The sequence below is a fragment of the Dromiciops gliroides genome, chromosome 4, assembly GCF_019393635.1.
Source record: "Dromiciops gliroides isolate mDroGli1 chromosome 4, mDroGli1.pri, whole genome shotgun sequence".
Taxonomy (NCBI): Eukaryota; Metazoa; Chordata; class Mammalia; order Microbiotheria; family Microbiotheriidae; genus Dromiciops; species Dromiciops gliroides.
The window spans coordinates 33,634,499-33,657,850 of NC_057864.1; the positions used below are offsets into that span (position 1 = coordinate 33,634,499).

At 49.8% G+C, this 23,352-nt stretch overlaps 2 protein-coding genes across 4 annotated transcripts in view; one reads left to right on the plus strand and one right to left on the minus strand.

Annotated features, from left to right (window-relative positions):
- Window positions 1-18,509, plus strand: part of SLC6A9 (solute carrier family 6 member 9) — a 37,647-nt gene extending 19,138 nt beyond the window's left edge. Inside the window, 2 exon segments of the mRNA XM_043962783.1 lie at window positions 16,657-16,827; window positions 16,932-18,509. Coding sequence (XP_043818718.1) covers window positions 16,657-16,827; window positions 16,932-17,126 — 366 coding nt within the window. The 3' untranslated portion in view covers window positions 17,127-18,509.
- Window positions 18,510-18,682: 173 nt separating this feature from the next.
- CCDC24 (coiled-coil domain containing 24) lies at window positions 18,683-23,068 on the minus strand. Of its 3 annotated transcripts, XM_044005193.1 has the most exons (9): window positions 22,987-23,068; window positions 22,423-22,574; window positions 22,154-22,332; window positions 21,757-21,876; window positions 20,527-20,601; window positions 19,659-19,713; window positions 19,260-19,329; window positions 19,034-19,154; window positions 18,683-18,955 (listed from the first exon to the last, which is right to left on the minus strand). In XM_044005193.1, the coding sequence occupies exons 2-9, from the start codon at window positions 22,546-22,548 to the stop codon at window positions 18,718-18,720; spliced, it is 984 nt and encodes a 327-aa protein (XP_043861128.1). In that variant the 5' UTR covers window positions 22,549-22,574; window positions 22,987-23,068; the 3' UTR covers window positions 18,683-18,717. The 3 variants fall into 3 exon arrangements, with proteins under 3 accessions (XP_043861128.1, XP_043861129.1, XP_043861131.1); XM_044005194.1 differs by lacking the exons at window positions 19,260-19,329; window positions 22,987-23,068 and having other exon boundaries at window positions 22,423-22,639; XM_044005196.1 differs by lacking the exons at window positions 19,034-19,154; window positions 22,987-23,068 and having other exon boundaries at window positions 22,423-22,639.
- Window positions 23,069-23,352: the final 284 nt, after the last annotated feature.

Below are 23,352 nucleotides of genomic sequence, written 5' to 3' on the forward strand. Positions count from 1 at the left end.
TAGAGGAAGGATGTTATTCACCTGGGCCAGGGAGTTGGAATTCATCTAGGGCAGCCACTCCATGTCAGTCATTTTTTGTTCCCCCCCCTTTCTGGTCCAGTGATCATCCTCCTTGGCAGAGAGACAGAGGCAGTGTCAGAGCCTCTAGGCCTGGCCCCCTCATTGTTATTGCAGAAGTCTTCCAGCCTGGGTTCCATGAGAGCCCAAGGAGAAACTCACTCACCATGAGGTCAGCGAGACCAGAGGTCAAAAAGTGAGTCACCAAACTAAAAAGAAAATAATTTCTCAGCGCACTAAGGTAGACTGCTTGGGCTGGGGGGCAGCTTCAGCTTCTTAGGGTACAGACTGGGTGATTATAACCTTTTAGACTTGGTTACAGAGCCAATGAGAGGCATTCCTCAGCAGAAAGGGATTGTGAAAGCAAGACCAGGAGTCACAGGAGCTGAATAAGATCAGGGGGGATATTCCTGTAGGGAAATGAATTTCTCTAGAGTTAGGTCATCTCTAAGATAGCAGAGGCTGCCTCCAAGATAGAATCAGTCTGGCTGATTATCATTGGTGAGCAAGAGGGTGAAGTACAGCCCGAAAGTCTCTCATTGACACCATCCCATCACTCGGTGTTTCTGGCCTTGAAATTTCTTTATGTAGGGAAATGTTTCTGCAAAGCATCAACATTGCTTCTATTTCAGCTACAGTGGATCCTTACCCACATCCAACCATGACCCCCATCCCCCTCATGTGGGGTCCTGGATTTCTTCACACGAGAATCTTCTTTAGGAATATTTCATTGTCTCTCCTGTCCCCTCCTGGCCTGGAGGATGAAGAGTTCTTTGAACAAGACTTCCCTCCTCTTCTGGGAGACAAGCCGAATTTTTTTGTCTTCCTCCCTCAGAAATGAATATTTTTCACACTCAATGAAAGACACTGGAAATTTCTTCCACTGCCCACCCTACTGGAAATGAAATCCCCAGTGCTGGCTTTTTGGATAGTTTGTGGGTGCTTATCACTTCCTTCTTGTCACCTGGGTTAGCTTGTTTTTACAAATCACAGGCTTGTGGTTTATCTTCGGAGCTCCTGGAGAGGAAACTCTCTCTTTCTCTTAAATCCTTAAAGGGGTACATCATGGAGTTTCTTGGTCATGGATGCCCGAAGCAGGAGACGCCCCGCTAGAGCAGACTGGCTCTCAGCTGATGCCTCTTAATACCTCTTTGGTACCCACTTAACACCTTGACAGCTAGCCCTTCCTCCCTTTCCCTTCTCTCACTAAACTGTTACATCGTCTGACCAAATGGTTTTATTTAACCCTTAACTTTAACACTTACTTTGCCTCCCCATTTTCTCAGGGCAACCATTTTCATCTGTTTCTTCCTCTGTCCCTTCCCTTCTTTGACTCCTTCTCTGCCTTCCAGATTCATTCTTAATTCCCCAGTCCTCCACATCAGCTTTAGAATCCCTCCTCCACCTCCATCTGCCTTCTCCTTCTGGTTTTTGTTTGTTTGTTTTAGTGAGGCAATTGGGGTTAAGTGACTTGCCCAGGGTCACACAGCTAGTAAGTGTTATGTGTCTGAGGCTGGATTTGAACTCAGGTACTCCTGACTCCAGGGCCAGTGCTCTATCCACTGTGCCACCTAGCTGCCCCTGCCTTCTCCTTCTGAAGCAGTATATTGTGGTGAACTCTAGATAGTAACAGACCGATGAAATGGTTGTATTTATACAACAGAACTCAAGGGGCTGGGACTCCCTCAATGTCTGCACTTATTTCACTGGGGCACATTGCACCCCATGCACTGAGCTCATCATTCTTGTCCATCCTTTGTCCAGGACGACATCTGTAGCAAATCAGCCCAGTCACCAGGAGTCCTCCTTCCTTGAGGTCTCTTAACATCCCACAGTTCCAGTGCTGGCCTCAGCTGTCACCTCCTCACCATTACCTCCTGACCAGCCCATCCACTTATGCATTTTCTGGGTGGCATCTTTTATACCCTTTCTCGTGGGCAAGTCATTCCTGGAGGTTTCCCTCCAAGGTGCCCACACCTTTGGTTCTTCAGTGATTACAATGGCCTATGGTCCCCTGCCATGTGGCATCACCAGGAAAAAACTGCTATGAAAACAATGACGTTTAGTTCCAGGGAGTGGTGTGGCTTTACTGAAGGGGCTGCCTACTTCCCCAAATACAATTCAGCCCCGTCTCTGTCTCCTGTTAAATTCTGGACCCAGTTCTTGGTCTGTCTTCTGACCACGACGTGTGTACTGATGGGCTGCCCAGACAATAATGTATTCTCCCCTGGGCACTGCGCTGAATACTAGCCCCAGGTATTCCTGGTCGTGCTTGGCTTCCCTGTGGGGATTAGTAGGGGTCTCTTTTGAGGAGTGACCAATCTCATTGAGGAGAGCTATGTCATCTACCTGGGAGCCTCGAGGGGATTGTACAGTCTGGAGAGAGCCTCTCTTCAGCACGGATCTCCAGTAGGTATGGAATCATAGACCCTCGGAGCACCGAGGGCCAGGGAGCCAGTGGTTCAGTCTAAATGAGAATTCCCTTAACATGGGCAGCTAGGTGGCGCAGTGGATAGAGCACCGGCCCTGGAGTCAGGAGGACCTGAGTTCAAATCTGGCCTCAGACACTTGACACTTACTGGCTGTGTGACCCTGGGCAAGTCACTTAACCCCAAATACCTCACAAAAAAAGAGAATTCCCTTAACAGCACACTCAAAAGCAGCCTCTGTGGAGGGGGACCCCCCGCCTTCCTCTTTTAGATACTTCCTTATTAGGGGAACTCCTCATACTAAGTGTAAAGTGAAAGGTTTTGAACCCACCCCAGCCCTGGGTCCTGGTTCTGCCCTTGGAAGCCAAGCAGCACAGAGTTCCTTCTCAGGACAGCCCTTCCAGATCACTGGTGGCCACCCTCTCCCCAAATCTTCTTTCCTTCCCACAAAATGCCCCCATCTCCTTTGGCCATATTAGGCATGAAGTCCCTTTCCCATCTCCTACCTCTGGATATTCTCCAGCAGACCAGTGCCAAGGTGCTCATATAGTGAGCATAATATTCCATAGTCATCTAGCAGGATTGTTACCTTCCTAAGACACTGGGCAGCAGTACAATGGATAGAGGGCTAGCTGGAGTGATGAAGAACTGAGTTCAAATATCACTTTAGGGGCAGCTGGGTGGCGCAGTGGATAAAGCACTGGCCTTGGATTCAGGAGGACCTGAGTTCAAATCTAGTCTCAGACACTTGACACTAGCTGTGTGACCCTGGGCAAGTCACTTAACCCTCATTGCCCTGCAAAAAAAACAAAACAAAACAACAAAAACAAATCCCATTTTAGCCACACTAGCTGAGTGATCCTGAGCAAGTCATTTAATTTCTCTAAGACTCAGTTCCCTCATCTGTAAAATGGGCATGATGATAAAAGCACCTACCTTCCAGGGTTGTTGAGAGGATCGGCTGGGATAACATATGTAATGAAGTGTTTTCCAAACCTGAAAGTGACATGTTAGTTATTATTCTTGGCCTAAAACTGCATTAACTTCTGGGATGCCATGTAAAACAGCTGACTCATATTGAGCTCGCAGTCCACTAAAGCCCCCAGATACCTTTCAGACAAGCCATTGTCTAGGCACAGCACCTTCATTTTGTCCTGGCAAGTTTAAGTGTTTGTAGCTAGGAGTAAAACTTTACATTGATTCCTATTCACTTTCATCTCATGAGATCCAGCCTGCCCAAATCCTTTTGGAACCTGACTTTGTGATCTGGTGTCTTAACTCTCCCTCCCAGATGCAGGCATCAACTTCCAATTGTATGTGCATGCCACCCAGAACTTATTCTAAATCACTGATAAAAATGTGAAACCACATATGGCCCAGCACAGATGCCTGGGGCACTCCACCAGAGACCTCCCTCTGAGCTGATAGCTAAGCATTAGTGACTCCTCTTCTGAGTTCAGCTACTCCAGAAATTACACATCTCTCTGACTGTTCTGTCCCCTAGTCTACATCCCTCTACTTTCCCACAAGAATAACATTAGATACTTTATTAATTTTCTAAGATTTAGGTAAACTGTATTTGTAGTATTGCTTTAATGTGCCAGGGTAGTGACCCTGTCAAAAAAAGGCAGCGGGGTGGGGGGAGAGATGAGCCTACCAGGACCTGTTCTTGATTAAGTCGATCTGGCTCCTTGTAATTAGTTTCCTTTTCTGAATGCTCATTGACTATCCCTTTGATAATACGCTCTAGAATCTAGCCAAGAACCAAAATCGAGTTCGTTGATCTATAGTTTGAAGACTACAGGTTCTTCCCTTTTTAAAAAAATTAGGTCCAGGGGCAGCTAGGTGGCGCAGTGGATTAAGCACTGGCCCTGGATTCAGGAGTACCTGAGTTCAAATCCGGCCTTAGACACTTGACACTTACTAGCTGTGTGACCCTGGGCAAGTCACTTAACCCCCATTGCCCCGCAAAAAAAAAAGAAAAAAAAATTAGGTCCTATGGAACTCTTTCCATTGTGCACAAGCTTACATCAGAGATCTCTATAGTGGCATGGGGATCATAACTTCTAGCTTTTATTCCAATAGTCCAGAACTGTGGAACAGTCATTTCTGTTTGTTGTTCCCAAGGGATCCTGTCTCTCAGGTGGTGCTTCTGTTGTAGCCTCTCTTCTGTGTTATCTCATTTGAGATCCAGTGTGGTGTTATATATTCAGCATTTCTCATGTGGTGTCTCTCATGTGGTTTCTCTAATGTGGAGTCTCTGGTGTGCTGACTTTTTTGTGTGGTGTCTCTGAGATGGTATCTGTGGTGTGTGATCTTTTATGTGGTGTCTACTGAGTGGTGTCTTCTGGGTGTCATCTCCAGTTTGGTGTCTCCTATTATTTTTCATATAGTAATAAATAATGATAATAATAATAATAGTTTACATGTATATAGCACTTTAAGTTTTGCAAGGGGCATTACAAATATTATCTCATTTAATCTTCATAACAACCCTGCGAGGTAAGTGAGATCTTCCTGACTCTAAGACCGGCACTTTAGGCTCTGTGCCACACATGTAAGCACAGTGGTGTCTCTCATGTGACATCTCTAGTTTGTCTCTTGTATGGTATTTCTGGTGTGCTGTCTTGCATCTAGTGTCTCTTTGGTGGCATCTCTGGTATGGTGCCTCATGTGGTATGTGTGCTGTCTATTGTGGTATCTCATGTGCCTCATGGTATCTCTCTGATTTGGCATCTCCTGAGGTATCTATGGTGTGCCATCCCTCATGGGGTGTTTCTGGTGTGCTGTCTCTTGCATGGGTTCTCTCCTGCCTGTCTCTTGAATAGTTGGCACTTGCCATTCTCAGTGGCCTCTTGAAGGAACTATCCCATCAGTGCCATTTGTGGGTGAAGGGGGTGGGGGGGTTTCTGATTGCTCAGCATTGTTCTTCTTTCAGAGATCCTGAAAATCAGTTTTTCGATACTTTCAAAGCTGAATCACCTCCGGGAGGAATTTTGTCTGAATGTGCTTCTTCTTAAGGTCATTCTGCTTCCTCAGAAAGCACACCAAAGGCATCAGAGTCCAACTGTGGTGGTACTGACACTGATGACTAGGTCATCCACCTTGTCTTTGCTGTAGCCTCCTCTCTCAATTTTCCTCCCACTTGTCTGACCACCGCTTCTCATTCTCCTTTGCTCAATCATTGTCCATCCTCCAGCCCCACAGTTTGGGTTTGGCTCTTGGGGTACTGCCTTCTATACGTTTTCTTAGTGGTCTTATCAGCTCCATGGATTCAGTACTGCTTCTGCATAGAGGATCCAACTCCAGTTGATTGCCCAAACTCAGGCTCTACTGTGTCAACAATTTGTTGGACAGCTCCTCTTAGATACCTTATAGGCAGCTGGGGGCACAGTGGATAGAAGACTGGACCTAGTGAAAGGAAGACCTGAGTCCAAATCCTGCCTAAGATGCTTCCTAGCTATGTGACTCTGAGCAAGTCTCTTCACCTCTGCCTGCCTCAGTTTCCTCATCTCTAAATTGGGTATAATAATGACACCTCATGGGATTATTGTGATGATAAAATATCTCTAAAACATTTTTAAATCATAAAAGTATTTTATTATTTTCTGGTTATGCGTAAAGATAGTTTTCAACATTTGCTTTCATAAGATTTTTAGTTCCAAATTTTTCACCTTCCCTCCCTTCCCTTCCCCCTCCCCAAGACAGAAAGTAATCTGATATAGGTTATATATGTACCATCACATTAAACATATTTCTGCATTAGCCATGTTGTGAAAGAAGAATCAGAACAAAAGGAAATGGGGGCAGCTAGGTGGCTCAATGGATAAAGCACCAGCCCTGGATTCAGGAAAAACCTGAGTTCAGATCTGGCCTCAGAAACTTGACACTTACTAGCTGTGTGACCCTGGGAAAGTCACTTAACCCTCATTGCCCCACCAAAAAAAAAATAACAAAAGGGAATAACCCCAATGGGGGCGGCTAGGTGGCACAGTGGCTAAAGCACTGGCCCTGGATTCAGGAGGACCTGAGTTCAAATCCAGCCTCAGACACTTGACACTTACTAGCTGTGTGACCCTGGGCAAGTCACTTAACCCTCATTGCCCCACCAAAAAAAAAAAGGAACAAAAGGGAATGACCCCAATGGGGGCAGCTAGGTGGCACAGTGGCTAAAGCACTGGCCCTGGATTCAGGAGGACCTGAGTTCAAATCCAGCTTCAGACACTTGACATTTACTAGCTATGTAACCCTGGGCAAGTCACTTAACCCTCATTGCCCCACCAAAAGACAAAACCAAAACAAAACAAAAATCCTATTGACTAATATGGTAATGTTTTACATAATTTCACACATATGACCTATACCGATTCCTTGCATCCTTGGGTAGGGGAGAGGGTAGGGAGAGAGGGAATGAGAGAGGGATAGAATTTGGAACTCAAAACTTTAAATAAATAAATATTAAAAGGGAATAATCCCCAAAAGTAAAAACACACAAAAAAGTAGGAAATTGTATGGTTCAATCTGTATCCAGATTCCACAGTTCTTTTTTCTGGTTGTGGAGAACATTTTTCATCATGAGTCCTTTGGAATTGTCTTAGATCATTGTGTTGCTAAGAAGAGCTAAGTCTATCACAGTTGATTATCACACAATGTTGCTGTTACTGTGTACAATGTTCTCCTGGTTCTGCTCACTTCACTCAGCATCAGTCCACTTAAGTCTTTCCAGGTCTTTCTGAAATCTGCCTGCTCATCATTTCTTACAGCACAATAGCATTCCATTATATTCATATACCACAACTATTCCCCAATTGATGGGCATTCCCTCAATTTCCAATTCTTTGCCACCACAAAGAGAGCTGCTATAAATATTTTTGTACATGCAGGTCCTTTTCCCTTTTTTATGATCTCTTTGGGATACAGACCTAGTAGTTGTATCACTGGGTCAAAGGTTATGCACAGTTTTATAACCCTTTGGACATAGTTCCAAACTGCTTTCCAGAATGGTTGGATCAGTTCACAGCTCCACCAACAATGCATTAGTGTTCCAATTTTTCCACAGCTTCTCCAACATTTATTATTTTCCTTTTTTGTCATATTAGCCAATCTGATAGGTATGAGGTGGTACCTCAGAGTTGTTTTAATGTGCATTTCTCTAATCAATGGTGATTTAAAGAATTTTTTCATGTGGCAATAGATAGCTTTGATTTCTTCATCTGAAAACTGCCTGTTCATATCCTTTGACCATTTCTCAATTGGGGAATGACTTGCATTCTTATAAATTTGATTTAGTTCCTGATATATTTTTTAAATTAGGCTTTTATCAGAAACACTGGCTATAAAAATTGTTTCTCTAAAAACATTTTGTAAACCTTAACAAGCTATATATTATCATTGTTCAGTCATTTTCAGTTATGTCCAATTCTTTGCGACCCCATTTGGAGTTTTCTTGGCATAGATACTAGAATGGTTTTGCCATTTCTGTCTCCAGTTCATTTTAAAGATGAGGAACTGAGGCACACAGGGTGAAGTGACTTGCCCAGGGCCACACAGCTAGTAAGTTTCTGAGGCCAGATTTGAACTCAGAATTATGAGTCTCCCTGACTTCAGGCCTGGTACTCTATCCACTGTGTCACCTAGCTGCCCAAAGAGCTATGTAAATGTTACTTATCATCATCATCATCACTGACATCTCAAAATGAACATCCAGAACAGAGTATATTTATCCTCCCAGAATCCCAGAATCCTCCCTGCTTCTGGTGAACTCCTCCCTCCTCTTGGCCTCCCTATTTATATCAAAGGTACCACCATCTTCCCAGTAACTCAAGTTTGGTAAACAGAACCATCCTTGACCTTTCCTTCCCCCTCATCCCCATATCTAAAAGTTGTCAGGTCCATCTCTACAACACCTCTTGAATTGGGCCCCTTCACTGCACATATATGGCCACCGTGCTAATTCAGGATGTTGTTACCTATTGACTGGACAGCTTTAATAGCTTGGATTCCTGGGCAGTCTCCTAATCGGTCTCCTTGCCTCCAGTCTCTCCCCGACACAGCTGTCCAAAGAATCACCCTAAGACACAGCTCTGACTATGTCGTTCCTTTGTTCAAGAATCTTCAAAGGTTTCTTTTTTTTTTCTTTTTTTGAAATCTACAAGTTCAATTACAGCCTTGTCTGCCTAGCATTTAAGGCTCCCAGATCTGATTCATTTTTATGAACTCAACAGTCCAGCCTGCTTGGACTACTGGATCCTCTGAGTTTGACATTCTATGTCCCCACCTTATACATCTGAACTAGCCATTCCCTAGCTTGTAATATCTCTTAAAATGTCTTCCTTTAAGACTGAGCTCAGATGTTGCCTTCTCTGTGCAACCTGTTCTTATCCCTTGCTCCAACCCCAGTTGGTATGGTTCTCTTCCTCCTCAAGTTACCTTGCATTCTCTTTACATTTGTGCATTGTATATCCTCAGTAGAATGTAAGCTCCTTGAGGGAAGGGGCTATCTCATTTTGGTCTTTGTATTCAGAAGGTTAAGAAATATTTGTTGCATCAAACTGAAAGTAGAACCCTATCAAAATGCTGACAGATAGGTGGCATTTTTTTTTCGGTTGTTCTCCTTCCAGTTTCATGGTCTTAGGATGGTCTCATGTCAAGTTTTCTAGAAACCTGTTGCTCCTACCACTGCTCTTTGTGGGGCAGTGCTGTGCATGATCTTGTCTCAACCTTCTATATGACTTCCTACAAATGGGCCAATAATCTAAACCTCTTTTCTTCTGTCACTGCTTGTTGAGTAGGTCAAGTTTTGCTGGTTGAGGCAGGTTCTGGACTGCTTTTCTGGGGTGATTTTTGTTGTGGAGATTCCCTTTCATTGCTTACACCTCTATAGGAAGTCACATAATCCCAATTAGTCTTTCCTTCCCCCTTCTCCCCATCCCCACCATTTCCCATTTTTTTGTTTCCAGTAGTATGTCTGAATAGGATGCTAGGGACCATAGATCTAAAGCTGTCAAGAATCTCAGAGGTCATCTAGTTTGGCTCCCTCATTTTACAGGTGAAGAAACTGAGGCCCAAGGAGCTTAAGTGACTCTCCCATAGTCACATAGTTAGTAAGCATCAAAGGTGGGATTTAAGGTCTTTTTTTTTTTTTTTTTAGTGAGGCAATTGGGGTTAAGTGACTTGCCCAGGGTCACACAGCTAGTTAAGTGTTAAGTGTCTGAGGCTGGATTTGAACTCAGGTACTCCTGACTCCAAGGCCAGTGCTCTATCCACTGCGCCACCTAGCTGCCCCGATTTAAGGTCTTCTTAATTCCAGGATCAGTGCTCTTTCCACTATTGGAGCTATCATAATGACCCATCATGTCACTTCTCATCTTAGTCTTTTCTTCTGGATTTTAACCATTGTTTTCAGGAAGGGGGGCAATGGGAGGCTGATATTCTAACTGTTCAGAGAATTAAGTCCCACAACAGTGTCTAGGCACTTCCTGTCTGTGAAAACAGCCCGTTTCATTCTCAGAGGTGTTTTCTGGTTCTCTTCATGTCCAAGATTTTCTGATTCTCCTCTTGAAAAAAAATACCCATGGAGCAGCTAGGTGGCACAGTGGTTAAACCATTGGCCCTGGATTCAGAAGGACCTGAATTCAAATCCAGCCTCAGACACTTGACACTTACTAGCTGTGTGACCCTGGACAAGTTACTTAATCTTCATTGCCCTGCAAAAAAAGAAAGGAAGGAAGGAAGGAAGGAAGAAATAAAGAAAGAAAGAAAGGAAGGAAGGAAGGAAGGAAGGAAGGAAGAAAGAAAGAAAGAAAGAAAGAAAGAAAGAAAGAAAGAAAGAAAGAAAGAAAGAAAGAAAGAAAGAAAGAAAGAAAGAAAGAAAGAAGGAAAGAAAGAAAGAAAGAAAGAAAGAAAGAAAGAAAGAAAGAAAGAAAGAAAGAAAGAAGGAAGGAAGGAAAGAAGTTCCCATAACACAAAGGCAAGAGGTTCCTTAGTGACCATTCTACAAGCCTTTGACTTTCTTCCTTATAACACTGTTTTGTATTCTTCCAATACACTTTCTACCATTGTTTCCTATGTCTACCTTGGAATTGCAAGCATGGAGTACCCGTGTATATGCTGTCTTGATCCAGTGGATCTGGCTGAGTTTTAAGAACTTGTCTGTGATATCTTCAGCTCTCCACTTGGCACACTGCTTGCTTCTGCTTACCGTAAGCACTGTAAGCCAGGAGGCTAAGCAGCCCTAAAATGACAGTTCATGCTGACTCTGGGTACACAAAGTGACTCCTCTGACCTCTTTACATGCCTCAACAAGGAGAGTCTATGAGCTGGACTTCCACTGAACTTTGACTTCCTTCTGGCTTCTAGTATCTCTTCTAGCAAGAATAACAGCAGTGATACAGTTTGTTTCTCCCAGACAGAGCCCAGCTGCCTGGTTGTTGAGGGAGAGTCTCACCTGAAGAGCACCAGAATCCATCAGAGCCATTCTCCCCACCCCAGCCCCTCTCCTCCTTGCTGCAGATGCAAGGGCAACTGAATTCACCACTCACAGCCTGTCTGCTGGGAGGAGCTACTCCTAGTCCTCAGAAAGCAGACCCCATCTGTTGCTGGGGCCAGACTTGAATTCCTTCTGGCCTCACAGAATCTGAGTTGCTCTATACTAGCACAAGAACCAAGAACCTAGGCCACAATGAGGCATCAGTGTAGGATTCTGTGGGAAAAAACTTCTAGAACTTTCACTTATATGATATGAAATATTTATAAATAACTAAACTCTCAGAAAAGACCTTGAAAATGCAGCTTGTCTGAACCAAAAGATCCACGATTCCCACCATCAGCTTTGTGCCCTGCCCCATTGGTTTTTAAATTTTGTTTTTATTTTTTAAATCATAAAAGTATTTTATTATTTTCCAGTTACATGTAAAGATAGTTTTCAACATTTGTTTTCATAAGATTTCTAGTTCCACATTTTTCTCCCTCCCTTCCCTCCCCAAGACAGAAAGCAATCTGATATAGGTTATATATGTACCATCACATTAAACATATTTCTGCATTAGTCATGTTGTGAAAGAAGAATCAGAACAAAAGGGAAAAACCTCAAAAAAGAAAAAACACAGGAGGCAGCTAGGTGGCGCAGTGGATAAGGCACCAACCTTGGATTCAGGAGGACCTGAGTTCAAATCTGGCCTCAGACACTTGACACTTACTAGCTGTATGACCCTGGGCAAGTCATTTAACCCCCATAGTTCCACAAAAAAAAATTAAAAGAAAGAAAAAACACACAAAAAAGTAGGAATGGTATGATTCAATCTACATCCAGATTCCACAGTTCTTTTTTCTGGTTGTGGAGAACATTTTTCATCATGAGCCCTTTGGAATCGTCTTAGATCATTGTATTGCTGAGAAGAGCTAAGTCTTTCACAGTTGATCACCACATAATGTTGCTGTTACTGTGTACAATGTTGTCCTGGTTCTGCTTACTTCACTCAGCATCAGTCCATTTAAGTCTTTCCAGGTCTTTCTGAAATCTGCTTGCTCATCATTTCTTATAGCACAATAGTATTCCATTACATTCATATACCACAACTTGTTCAGCCATTCCCCAATTGATGGGCATTCCCTCAATTTCTAATTCTTTGCCAACACAAAGAGCAGCTAGAAATATTTTTGTACATGTGAATCTTTTTCCCTTTTTTATGATCTCTTTGGGATACAGACCTAGTAGTGGTATTGCTGGGCCAAAGGGTACTGCCCCATTGTTTTTGTCCATTGCCCCCAAATCTACAGCTGCCACAGAATAGTGGAGGGACCTCGGCAACTTGCCATCCATCTCTGCTCTGACACACCTGACAAGTCTGCTCAAAGACCCGAAAGGAGAAGGAACCCATCACCTTGATAATCCCTCAGTGAGTTGACATTGATGAAGCACCTACTGTGTGCCAGTCCACTTTTGGAAAGTTGTTTTCTTGACATCATTCCAACAGTTTCTCCTGCTTCTGCCCCCTGGGTCCAGACATGACATAAGCCTTCCGTGTACCTGAAGACATCCGAGTGTTCTCTTTTCCAGTTCCTTCAACTGATTCTTTTATGCTCCTTCCATGGACTCAAGGTTTTCTTCCTCATCCTAGCTGCTCTTCTCTGGACAGTCTCCTTCTTAGACTGTGGCACCCAGACCTGAATGCAATACTTCAGATGAGGAGCCACCACCTCTATTTCTGGAAGCTATGCCCCTCCCGAGATCACTGTAGATGCTTTGACCATCATATCATACTGCTAATTGATTGAGCTTGCAGTCGACTGAAACTTCCAGATCTTCATCAGAATTTCCATATAACCATTAACTGTCCTAATGAAGTTGATTTCTTTTTGTACCCAAGTGTAAAATTTTACATTTATCTCCACTGAATTTCATCTCATTGGATTCAGCCCAATGTTGTAACCTATCAAAATTCTCTTGGGTCCTGATGTTAGCCATTCCTCCTGACAGTGTCATTCACACATTAGAAAGACATTCCATCTATGCCCTTATCCAAGTCACTGATAAAAATGTTAAACAGCAAAGAGACAAGCACAGATCCCTGGGGCACTCCACAAGAGACCTCCTGCCATGTTAACCTGGAACCATGAACAGCTGTCTTGGAGTCTGGCCATCCAGCCAGTTTTGATTTCAAATACTTTTATTGTCATCTAATTCACATCATCTCCACAAGAATAGGACAAGAAATTTTACCAAACTCTTTGCTAAAATCTAAGTAAACTCTATCCATAGCATTGTAATCCCCTACTGGTTTAGTAATGCTGTCAAAAAAAGAAATGGTGAGGGTCAGGAAGACCTGTCCATCCTTGAGGGAACCAGGCTGGTTCTTTGTGACTGATCGCTGCTTCCCTTTCTAGTTTCCATCAACCATCTCTTTAATCATCTCTTTCCCAGGAACTAATGTCACTGATCTCTAGGTGGCATCCTGTCCTTTCACATATCTAAGCAGGGCACAGTCAGGTAGCTAGGTGGTGAAGTGGATAGAGCACCAGTCCTGGAGTCAGGAAGACCTGCATTCAAATTGGGCCATAGACACTTACTAGTTGTTTGACCCTGGGCAAGTCATTTAATCTCTGTTGGCCTCAGTTTCCTCATTGGTAAAATGGGGATAATAATAGCACCTAGCTCCCACGGCTGTCAAATAACATAACAATTGTAAAGTGCTTAGCACAGTGCCTGGCACATCGCACATGCTTTAAATACTATCAATAGCATCTTCCTTCTCCTCTTCCTCATCCTCATTATCATTATCTTTGTATGGAATAGCTACTCTGGTGCCGATTGTTCCATTCACAATATTCCCTAGAGGTCTTCACAGAATTACAGGATCTCAGGACACTGGAGGCCCCTGAGTTCTTCTGAACCAGGTTATCCTTGGTTTTTTTCACATTTGTTTCATTTTCAGTCACCCTGAAGCTCTTATTCCCACAGAGGTGGAACCTCACTTTCTCAGCCAGCAGGGGTGTAGCTGGAGTAGTTCTTGAGCATGCCACCAGGGGGGCACCCACCAAGCTCAGCACCTGCCATATAGTAAACACTTAATCCCTCCTGGTTGCTTGATTGGCTGGGCTGCACCAGCTCATGAGTGGGCCAATGAGAATGGACCAGCACAGCCAGTCATTCCAGACTTTGGATGCTCTCTGCTTCCCAGGTTCCCATCTCAAGGGTGGGGTGCTCCAGCCCTAAGTCCTTCATGACTCACTGCCTCCCACCTGCAGGATCCCAAGGGCCTCACTTCCTTCTTCAACAAATCAATCACTGAATAGCCCAATGCAATGGAACACACCAACTCCAGAAAAAAAAAAAAAAAAACAAGCAGATCTCTAGTTCTCCCAGCTTCTTTTACATCAATCCTCCTCGTTCTCATGAGGAAAGAGAGACAACACACTGGAAGACATTTGCAGGAATGAACTTCCAAGTGTCCCAGATATCACAGTCCCTTGGGGCTGGCCAGAGCAGTTCTCCCTGTCTCCTGGCATGGAAAAGGTCCATCCCTACCTCTTGGCTGGCAGCTAGCTTTGAGTCCCAGTAGTGAATTCAATATTCCCATGGGCTGACCTGGATTTCTGCCCACTGGGTCAGGTGCCTGTGTCTTCCCCTGAAGTCTTAGGTGAGCAATAATTCTCAAAGAGCACCTGCTGCCAGGGTAAAGTCCAGAACAGCTTGGGGGATGCAGAGATCTACATTTGCCTCCTCAAAAAGTCTTGGCAGAGCATATACTGAGACGGTAACTCTTCCCTCCCTGCCCCTTCCATGTGGTTGACATCTGGCTGCCTCATCTCTTTGATTTTTGTCACTTTAAGATATGGACAAATTGATGGAGGAAGCTGCCAGCTGCTGCAAACAGGGAAGGGGAAATGGCTTCACCTGTATGCCAACCTTCCTAAATTCCACGATGGGGCCCAGGCCAGTTTGTTGGGTTGTTGTAGGGGTTTGTGACCATTATAAGTGGAACAAAAGTCAGGATCCCAAAAGATCTTTATGGACTAGAATGATCAGCCTACTCTAATGAGGTAACATGTGCTAGGGAAGCCATGGGTACAGGAGAGTGGGGCATGCGTGGCCAGACAAGTTTGGGTGAAGAAGGCCTATGCACTTAAGGGGCTAGAGGCTCCACATAAGCCTCATTTGATGGGACATTTCAAAAAGCTCAGGTGGCCCTGGGTCTCTCATAGAGAAGCATAAGGAGACAGCTGCCCCACCATCCTCGACCTGGGTCTGAGCCCATCGGGAAGGCTGGGGTCACTTCTGGACGCTGACAAGATAGAGAGCCTCCAGAGCAGGGCAGCCAGGTGGCCAAAGGCTGAGAGTCCTTGCTCTAGACAATCCATCAAAGGAACTGGAGATATTTCCCTTAGAAAGGAGAAGACCCAGGGGGAAGCCACCTTCAGGTGTGAAGAGCCATTGTGTAAAGGAGGGACTTGTCCCAGGAGGCCGCATCGCAGAACCTCTGAAGTCATCTGACCCCGACCTCCTACACGATCATGCAGCCTCTTCCTGAGCCAGACACTTGGGGAGCTGAAAGGCCTTGAGTGCCCTTGAACCCTCCTCCCTCGCAGAGGCATCCCTACCCGGCTCCCCCTGCCCCACAGGCGCAGCATCTACCAACCTGAAACCCTCCCGAGGAAGGAGAGCTCACAGCCTCCCAAAGCAAACCTCTTCACTCTAGGACAGCTCTGGGTGGAAGGAAGTTTTTGCCGACATCGACCCTAAATCTGCCTCTACAACACCCCGCCCCCAACCACCTGCCCACCCATTTAATCCAGATTCTGCTTTCTAGAACCAAGCAGAACTGGTCACTTCTCATGTTCCCCCTCCCCCCACCCTGAGTTTCTACCCCTTAAGGCCAAATGTCTCTAGTTCTTCAACTAAGTCTCCATTTGGCATGAACCTGAGGTACATGTGACCATTCCAGAGGCAGATTGTGGCTCAGTGTAAGAAAAAACTTCTTAACAGTGAAAACTGTCTTGGGGGCAGCTAGGTGTCCCAGTGGTTAAAGCACTGGCCCTGGATTCAGGAGGACCTGAGTTCAAATCCGGCCTCAGACGCTTGACATTTACTAGCTGTGTGGCCCTGGGCAAGTCACTTAACACTTCATTGCCCTGAAAAAACAAAAAAAAAAACGGTCTCAAGGTGGAATAAGATGCCTCAAAAGGTAGTGAGCTCCCCATTCTTGGAGGTCTTCAAGGCAAGGCTGGATTTGACAGGGAAGTTGGAAAGAGGAACCTTAGTCTAGTTCACAGGTTGGACTCAGCGGTATCTGAGATGCCTTTCAATTCTGGTCAGGATTTTGTGGAGGATTCCTGCTCACCGTTGTTGCTATCTGGCTGACAACAGTCCCCATTTGCACTGCTTCCAGCTTCCGGCAGATGACATCCTATTAGTGGGACAGTCCCCTCGATAGACATGGCCTCTCAGTCCTGGCTCACACCTGGCTCCAAGCCTCTTCCTCCCCTCCGCACACATGCGTGTGCACACACACCTGCCCAGGGCAGGTCCCTTGGGTCACTGTCTGGCCTAGGGCAAATGAAACCTTGACTGGATCCATGGGAAGTCCCAGAGCAGGAAGGAGGGGGTCCCGTGAGAACCTGGCAGAGCCTTCTGGGTCCTCATGCCCCACTTCCTCCTTGTCCCATTCTGCAGTTCATCCTCATCTTCACCGTGATCCAGTATCGGCCGATCACGTACAACCAGTACCAGTATCCGGGCTGGGCAGTGGCCATTGGCTTCCTCATGGCCCTCTCCTCTGTCATCTGCATTCCCCTCTATGCCCTCTTCCAGCTCTGCCGCGTGGATGGGGACACTTTTCTACAGGTAAGCCGGGGACAATCGGGCTGGATGGGGAACAGGGAGAAGGGAGCAAGGACACTCTCCTGACGCCCTCTCCCCACTCCCTTTGCCCACCCTCTCTCATTCAGCGTTTGAAAAATGCCACGACACCAAGCAGGGACTGGGGTCCGGCCCTCCCTGAGCACCGGACGGGTCGCTATGCCCCTGCCACAGGCGTCTCCCCCGAGGACGGGCTGGAGGTTCAGCCCCTGCACCCAGACAAGGCCCACAACTTGCTCCGGGGCAGCAATGGGTCTGCCCACCCCCAGGACTCCCGGATATAAGCGCTGCTGCAGGGGACTGGCCCCATCCAAACCCTTCCCTGCCAACCCTCCAGAGACTGCCCCAGGCAGGAGCAGTGAGCACCCTGCCCGCTGCCACCACCGCTAACCCCTGTGCCCTTTGAGCGTCTCATCCTGTGTCTCCCCCTGCCCCTCCCCCCAGTGTTTACATTACAGTCCCTTTCATGTGCCAGGACCGGGAGGGGGCAGAGGTCAGGAGCCAGCTCTCTCCCTCCACCCTAAATCTGTCCACACACCAAGGGATGTGGGGCCTAGGCTGAAAATGTCTGGCGAAGAAAGTGGGGAAGAAGGGGGGGGGTGCCCCTGAGGAGGCTGGGATACTGAGAATCGTGCTGCTCTTGGAGCAATTGTCCTATCACCCGGGACCCTGGGCTCTGGGCAAGCTCTTGGCCTAGGAGAGTTGGGAAGGACCTCAGAGGCCACTGAGCGCTACCTGGAGACCAGGACCAGGCCTGGAGTGAGAGGGCCATCAAGACCCAAACAAGGGGCCTGTCTGCCCACATGGGACCAGCCCTCTATGCCTTCTGCTGTTCTTTTGCCCCCACTAGAAAGTGGAGGTGCCCAGCCTGGGCTCTGAGGGTCAGGGGGTGCCACCTTCCTGTGCCCAGCACGCAGCTGGCTGCCACCCTGGGTCTCAGATGATGCCAGGCTAGGCCTGGCACACACCCTTCCCAAGGATGCCAAACTCCGTCCCTGAAGATGAAATGTGATGTCCCAAGCTGGTTTGGGCTCTCGACCTGCTGTGTTAGGGTAGAGAGCTGGAGGGAGGAAGGTTGGGGGGGGACACCCCGCGTGACTGCAGGAGGCTGCCTCACTCTGGCCCTGCTGGCCCATCTCCAGGTAGTAGGAGCCCAGCAGTGAGTGTTACCCGTGCATCCGGCCGCTGCCCCTTTAGCATTAGTGCCCTTGTGTGGTATGCGGGGGCACATCTGTGGGCTCCTCTGTGTCCAAACTCTGTGTATTTGTGGTTGTTCCCCCATCCCCCAGGCCCAGTGTGTCTTCCAGGCTTGTCCCATCCTCCTTTGGGCCTTTCTGGGAACTCTCCCTTTCACTGCTCCCCACCCCATGCCCTGGTCCAGAGCCCTTTGGGGTATGGGCTGTGGAAGGCCCAGCCCCAGGGGTGCACAGGAAAGTGTCAAGTGATGGTGCCAAAGGGCATGTCTGGGGCTGGGGGGGGGCAAGTGCCACTGCCCCGCCCACCCAGCCAGCCCCGCCCACCTGTCTTCCTTGGCCTGCACACTGGCCCTGTCCTCGATCCCTCCGCTGTGTGTGTCTCCTCTAATTCCCTAAGGCCACGTGGCCAGGGCCCAGTCCTGGCCCAGCCTGGCCGGTGCACTGCTAGGGTTTAATGAAATTTGTATTCCTGACTTCGGCTGCTGTTGTTCTTCCCGCTCAGTGGTCTGGGGTGGGGTGGGCAGGCGTCTCTGGGTCCACTCCACAGCCCCGGGCCCTCGGGAGGCTCTGGAGCAGACTGGGGTGGGTACAGTGGAGACACAGACACGGACACACGCACTTGCTTGAGCGGGGGCAGGCTTTATTCCCCAGCCTGGCTCCCGGCTCCTAGGCCATGGCCTCAGGAGGGGGTCCCCGCGTGAGGCCCTGCACTGGTCAATGGCCCGTCGTGGGGACGGCACTGGAGGCGGCGGCCCCAGCGGCTGTGGTGGTAGGAGGTGCCCGAGGCCCGGGGCTGAGGAGGCACAGGGGAGTGTGAAGTGGGAGGAAGGGCTGGCAGCAGGCGGCGGCTCTGGGACTCCTGCAGCTGCCGCCCAGGAAGGGGCAGGTCCTGGCCCTTGCAGGGGAGCATCCTCCTCCTGTGAGACAAGAGGTCAGCTGCACCCCCCCAGCCCCTACCCGGCTGCCCTTCCCAAGGGTCCAGCCCAAACCTGTACCTGCCCAGCCCTTGCCAGCCAGCATCTTGGCTCTTGTTCCCCTGCAAGCTGTGACAAGGGCCCAGGGGTGTTGGGGGCCCCAGCAGCTCCTGCTCCATGGCCTTCTTCTGCTCTTTGAGTTCTGGGAACGAGAGCATCGAGGCTGGCTCTGGGTGCTGTGGCAGCCAGGGGCCTCCCTTGTTCCCCCACCTTGTGTGCGGCTCATGCAGGGGCCCTAAATCCCCACCTGCCAGGGTGGGCTCCAGCATCATCAGAGAGGATTCTGCTGCCGAGCTGTGCACGTCCTCCAGGCGGCACTATAGGGACCCACAAAGTCCGCACTCAGAGCCCTGCTGGGGTACCCTACCCGTACCCAGCTGGCCCACCCTAGCCTGGCGAATCAGGGCTCCGGAGTTCAGGGAAGGCAGGGACAGAGACGCCTGTAGGAGGGAGGGGAGGTGGTGTCTCCAGGGCCAGCAGAGAGCAGGCCACAGCTAGGGCTCCTAGCTCCACAGGGGAGGGGGCAGTAGATGATGGCGAGCTGGGGGTGCAGATGGCAATGGATCTGGTGCACACCAAGGCCCTCTGTGGGCCAAATCCAGGGGCAGGGCCGGAGCCCTGAGCTGTGGAGGGGTGAGGAGCTCACCTGCAGGGCTTGGATCTCTCTCTCCAGAGCATGGCATTCCTCCTTCAGGAGGGTCCTGGGGCATGGCCAGAAGGGTCAGGGGTCACGGACCTCAGCCCAAGGACTGTGCCTCCCCTGACAGCTGCCCTTGACCCCCAGGCCCAGCTCTCTGCTTCTAACCCTGCTCTCTCGGGCAGCTTCCAGGGCCACTGCCCACGTCCACAACTAAGCTCCTTCTTATGCTCCTGATGACTGCTCCTTGTCAGGCCCCCAGGTCTCCTGGGTTCTAAAGTTCAGTGCCATCCCGACTCCTCCCCCTCCCTCATTCTATGAACCTCATCCTTCTTGCCTCTATGGCTCTCCTGCCCCACCCCCGCCCCATCCCCTTCCCCTACACAGCCCCCACCCCCAACTACTGTAGCAGCTTCCCTCCTGGGCTCCCAGATCTCTAGACTGTCCCTTCTCCAAACCATCCTCCACTTGGCTGCCAAAGTGATTTCCCTAAAATCCGGGTCTGGCCACGTTATTTCCCTGCTCAATGATACCATTGGTCTGGTACCATCCGTGGCTCCCTCCTGACTCTAGGATCAAATATAACCTCCTTATTCTGGCATTCAAAGCTTTCCCCAGCCCTGGCCCAGGACACCTGTGTTCCTGCCCTTCTCTCAGATGCTCATTTGCTCCCCCCCCCCCTCCCACACACACACCTGCTTTTGCTCACCTGGTTTCACCCTCACCTGATCTCCCTGGAAACCTAGGGCCTTCACTGACTGGCTACTCCAGCCTAAACTGACTGACCTTGACCTTATCCTTTCTAGGCCTTCCCTGGGCCAGAGATCCCCTCCCCCGTTCTCCTCCCATCTCCCCTGCTGGACTCTTGGGCCCTTACCGAAGGCGCTGGATGACCTGGTCAATGTTGGTCACGTTGAGGCAATCCTTGATTGCACTGAGGTCCTGGCTGCTTCTTCTCAGTCAAGAGAGAGGCTCCTGGACTCAGGGAGGTCTGCCATCCACCCATGTACCCGCCCACCCATCCATCCATCCATCCATCCATGCATGCATGCATTCACCCACCCACCCATGAATCTATCCATCCATCCACCCACCCACCCACCCATCCATTCATCCATCCATCCATCCATCCATCCATCCATCTATCCATCCATGCATTCACCCATGCACCCACCCATGAATCTATCCATCCATCCATCCATCCATCCATCCATCCATCCATCCATCCATCCACCCACCCACCCATCCATCCATCCATCATCCATCCACCCACCCACCCACCCATCCATCCATCTATCCATCCATCCATCCATCCATCCATCCATCCATCCATCCATCCATCCATCCACCCACCCATCCACCCATCCATCCATCCATCCATCCATCCATGCATTCACCCATGCACCCACCCATGAATCTATCCATCCATCCATCCATCCACCCACCCACCCATCCATCCATCCACCCACCCACCCATCCATCCATCCATCCATCCATCCATCCATCCATCCATCCATCCATCCACCCACCCACCCATCTATCATCCATCCATCCATCCATCCATCCATCCATCCATCCATCCATCCACCCACCCATCCATCCATCCATCCATCCATCCATCCATCCACCCACCCACCCATCCATCCATCTATCCATCCATCCATCCATCCATCCACCCATGCATTCACCCATGCACCCACCCATGAATCTATCCATCCATCCATCCATCCATCCATCCATCCATCCATCCATCCATCCATCCATCCATCCATCCATCCATCCATCCATCCATCCACCTACCCACCCACCCACCCATCCACCCATCCACCCATCCATCCATCCATCCATCCATGCATTCACCCATGCACCCACCCATGAATCTATCCATTCATCCATCCATCCATCCATCCACCCACCCACCCATCCACCCATCCATCCATCCATCCATCCATCCATGCATTCACCCATGCACCCACCCATGAATCTATCCATCCATCCACCCACCCACTCATGCATCATTTCCCCCACCTCTCCAATCCCAATTAACACGCCCAAGAAGCCTACCCAAGGGAGACCCACGAGGGGTAGGGGACAGAGATGATCTTACCTGAGGTCGGGGGATCCCGGCAGCCTGTCCTCCTGCTTGTCCTCTATACTGTCCCTGGGGTCTCCAAGGGCAAAGCGAAGCACTTTGGGGTTGTAGCGAGCCCATGCCTTGGCCGTGTCCCTGGAGGGGTGCACCTGAGGGCTGGAGGCCTCAGCCCCAAAGAGCTCGGGGGCCAGAGGGAGGAAAGAGAAGGGGAGGGGACTCCAGATGGGAAGGGGCTCAGATGGGGGGGAGGGGGCTGTCCCTGGGCTCTGGGGGAGTGTTGGTAGGGTCCATAGGATAACCTCTGTAGGTGTGCCCACTCTGACCCCTGGAATCTCCGGGGTTCAGAGCCTGGCGGCAGCAGGGGAACCCCAGGAGAACCCCCCAGGGTCGGGCGCGGAATCCAGCCCCCTACCTGCCCTCCAGCGCCGCCTTGTGGTGAAGACCACACAGCAGCTGCCTCAGCTCCCTCCGCACCAGGTCCCGCATCGGCGGGGGCGGGGCCAGAAGCGAGAAGGGGGTTGGTCGGGGGGCGGGGCCAGGACCGTGGACCGCCTTTCGCTCCTCCTCTAGGAGGGCTTCCAGGATCTCCACCTATCAGGTACAGAGGAAAGGGAAGGCTCTTGGGGTGGGGCTGGGAAGGCCAGAGGACCCCGCCCCTCGCTGTGACCCCGCCCCCCTCACCTCAGCTCGAAGCTCCAGGCTCAGGTCCACAGCGGCTTCACCCAGGATCCTCTTCACCTCGGCCAGCTCAGGGGGCTGAACATGCTCCTCCACCAGCCCCCACAAGGATGGGGGGACCTGGGACATGTTGGGGCCCCGCCCCCTGCCCCGCCCTGACGGGAAGGCGGCTCCTTAAGGGGCGGAGCCTGAGGGGCGGGGGCAGGCTCACCTCTCCAGCCTATGCCCCCCACCCCCACATTTCACCCCGCTCCCCCCCACTTTCACTCCCCGTCTAAGGGCTCAGAGAGAGGGGAGGGGTCTGGGGGGAGGTAAGAGCGATTCATCGAGTCTGTCAGAGGCCCCGCCCCCATCCTGGGCCCTCCCCGAAGAATAAGCCCCGCCCCATACCCACAGCCCTCACCTGCGCGTCAAACCCCGCCCCCATCTTTAGGCCCCGCCCCTCCACACACGTCACAGGTCACGAGGCAGAGCCCTTAGAGAGACCCCACACACGCCCCCCTCTCCTCAGCCCCACGATGCCTCCCTTTCACTGCTGTGGGTCAGTGGGTCGCGGGTCTGACTCACCGGGCTGGGGCCCGACGTCAGGGGAGCGGGCGCCTCGCGGATATGAGCCCGCCCCCTGCGTTCCAGTCACGCCGTAACCATGGCCATGGCCACGACGGCAGCGCGCTCATGGAAGCCCCGCCCCCATGGGTTTATTGTCCCGCCCCCTTAAAGGGGCTGCGCCGCGGTCTGGAAGAGGCACATGCTGGCTCCGTTAGAATCTCTGCTCCCAAGTCTACCTAGCCTTCCCGGAGCTCTGGGCCCTCACAAGAGAGGCCGCCAGTCCCCACAGAAGCGGGTACAGATGGAAGGCCAAAGAAATCCAGGGTAGTCTGTGGGAGTTACCCGAGCAGCCCGGACATCAGGATGAAGAGCCTTGAAGGAACG

Coding starts and splice junctions, on each gene's coding strand:
- CCDC24 (XM_044005193.1), bottom strand. CDS start 22,548: ATGTCCCAGGTCCCCCCATCCTTGTGGGGGCTGGTGGAGGAGCATGTT. Junction 22,333..22,422: donor GCCTGGAGCTTCGAGCTGAG/GTGAGGGGGGCG, acceptor TGTACCTGATAG/GTGGAGATCCTGGAAGCCCT. Junction 21,877..22,153: donor AAGGCGGCGCTGGAGGGCAG/GTAGGGGGCTGG, acceptor GCACCCCTCCAG/GGACACGGCCAAGGCATGGG.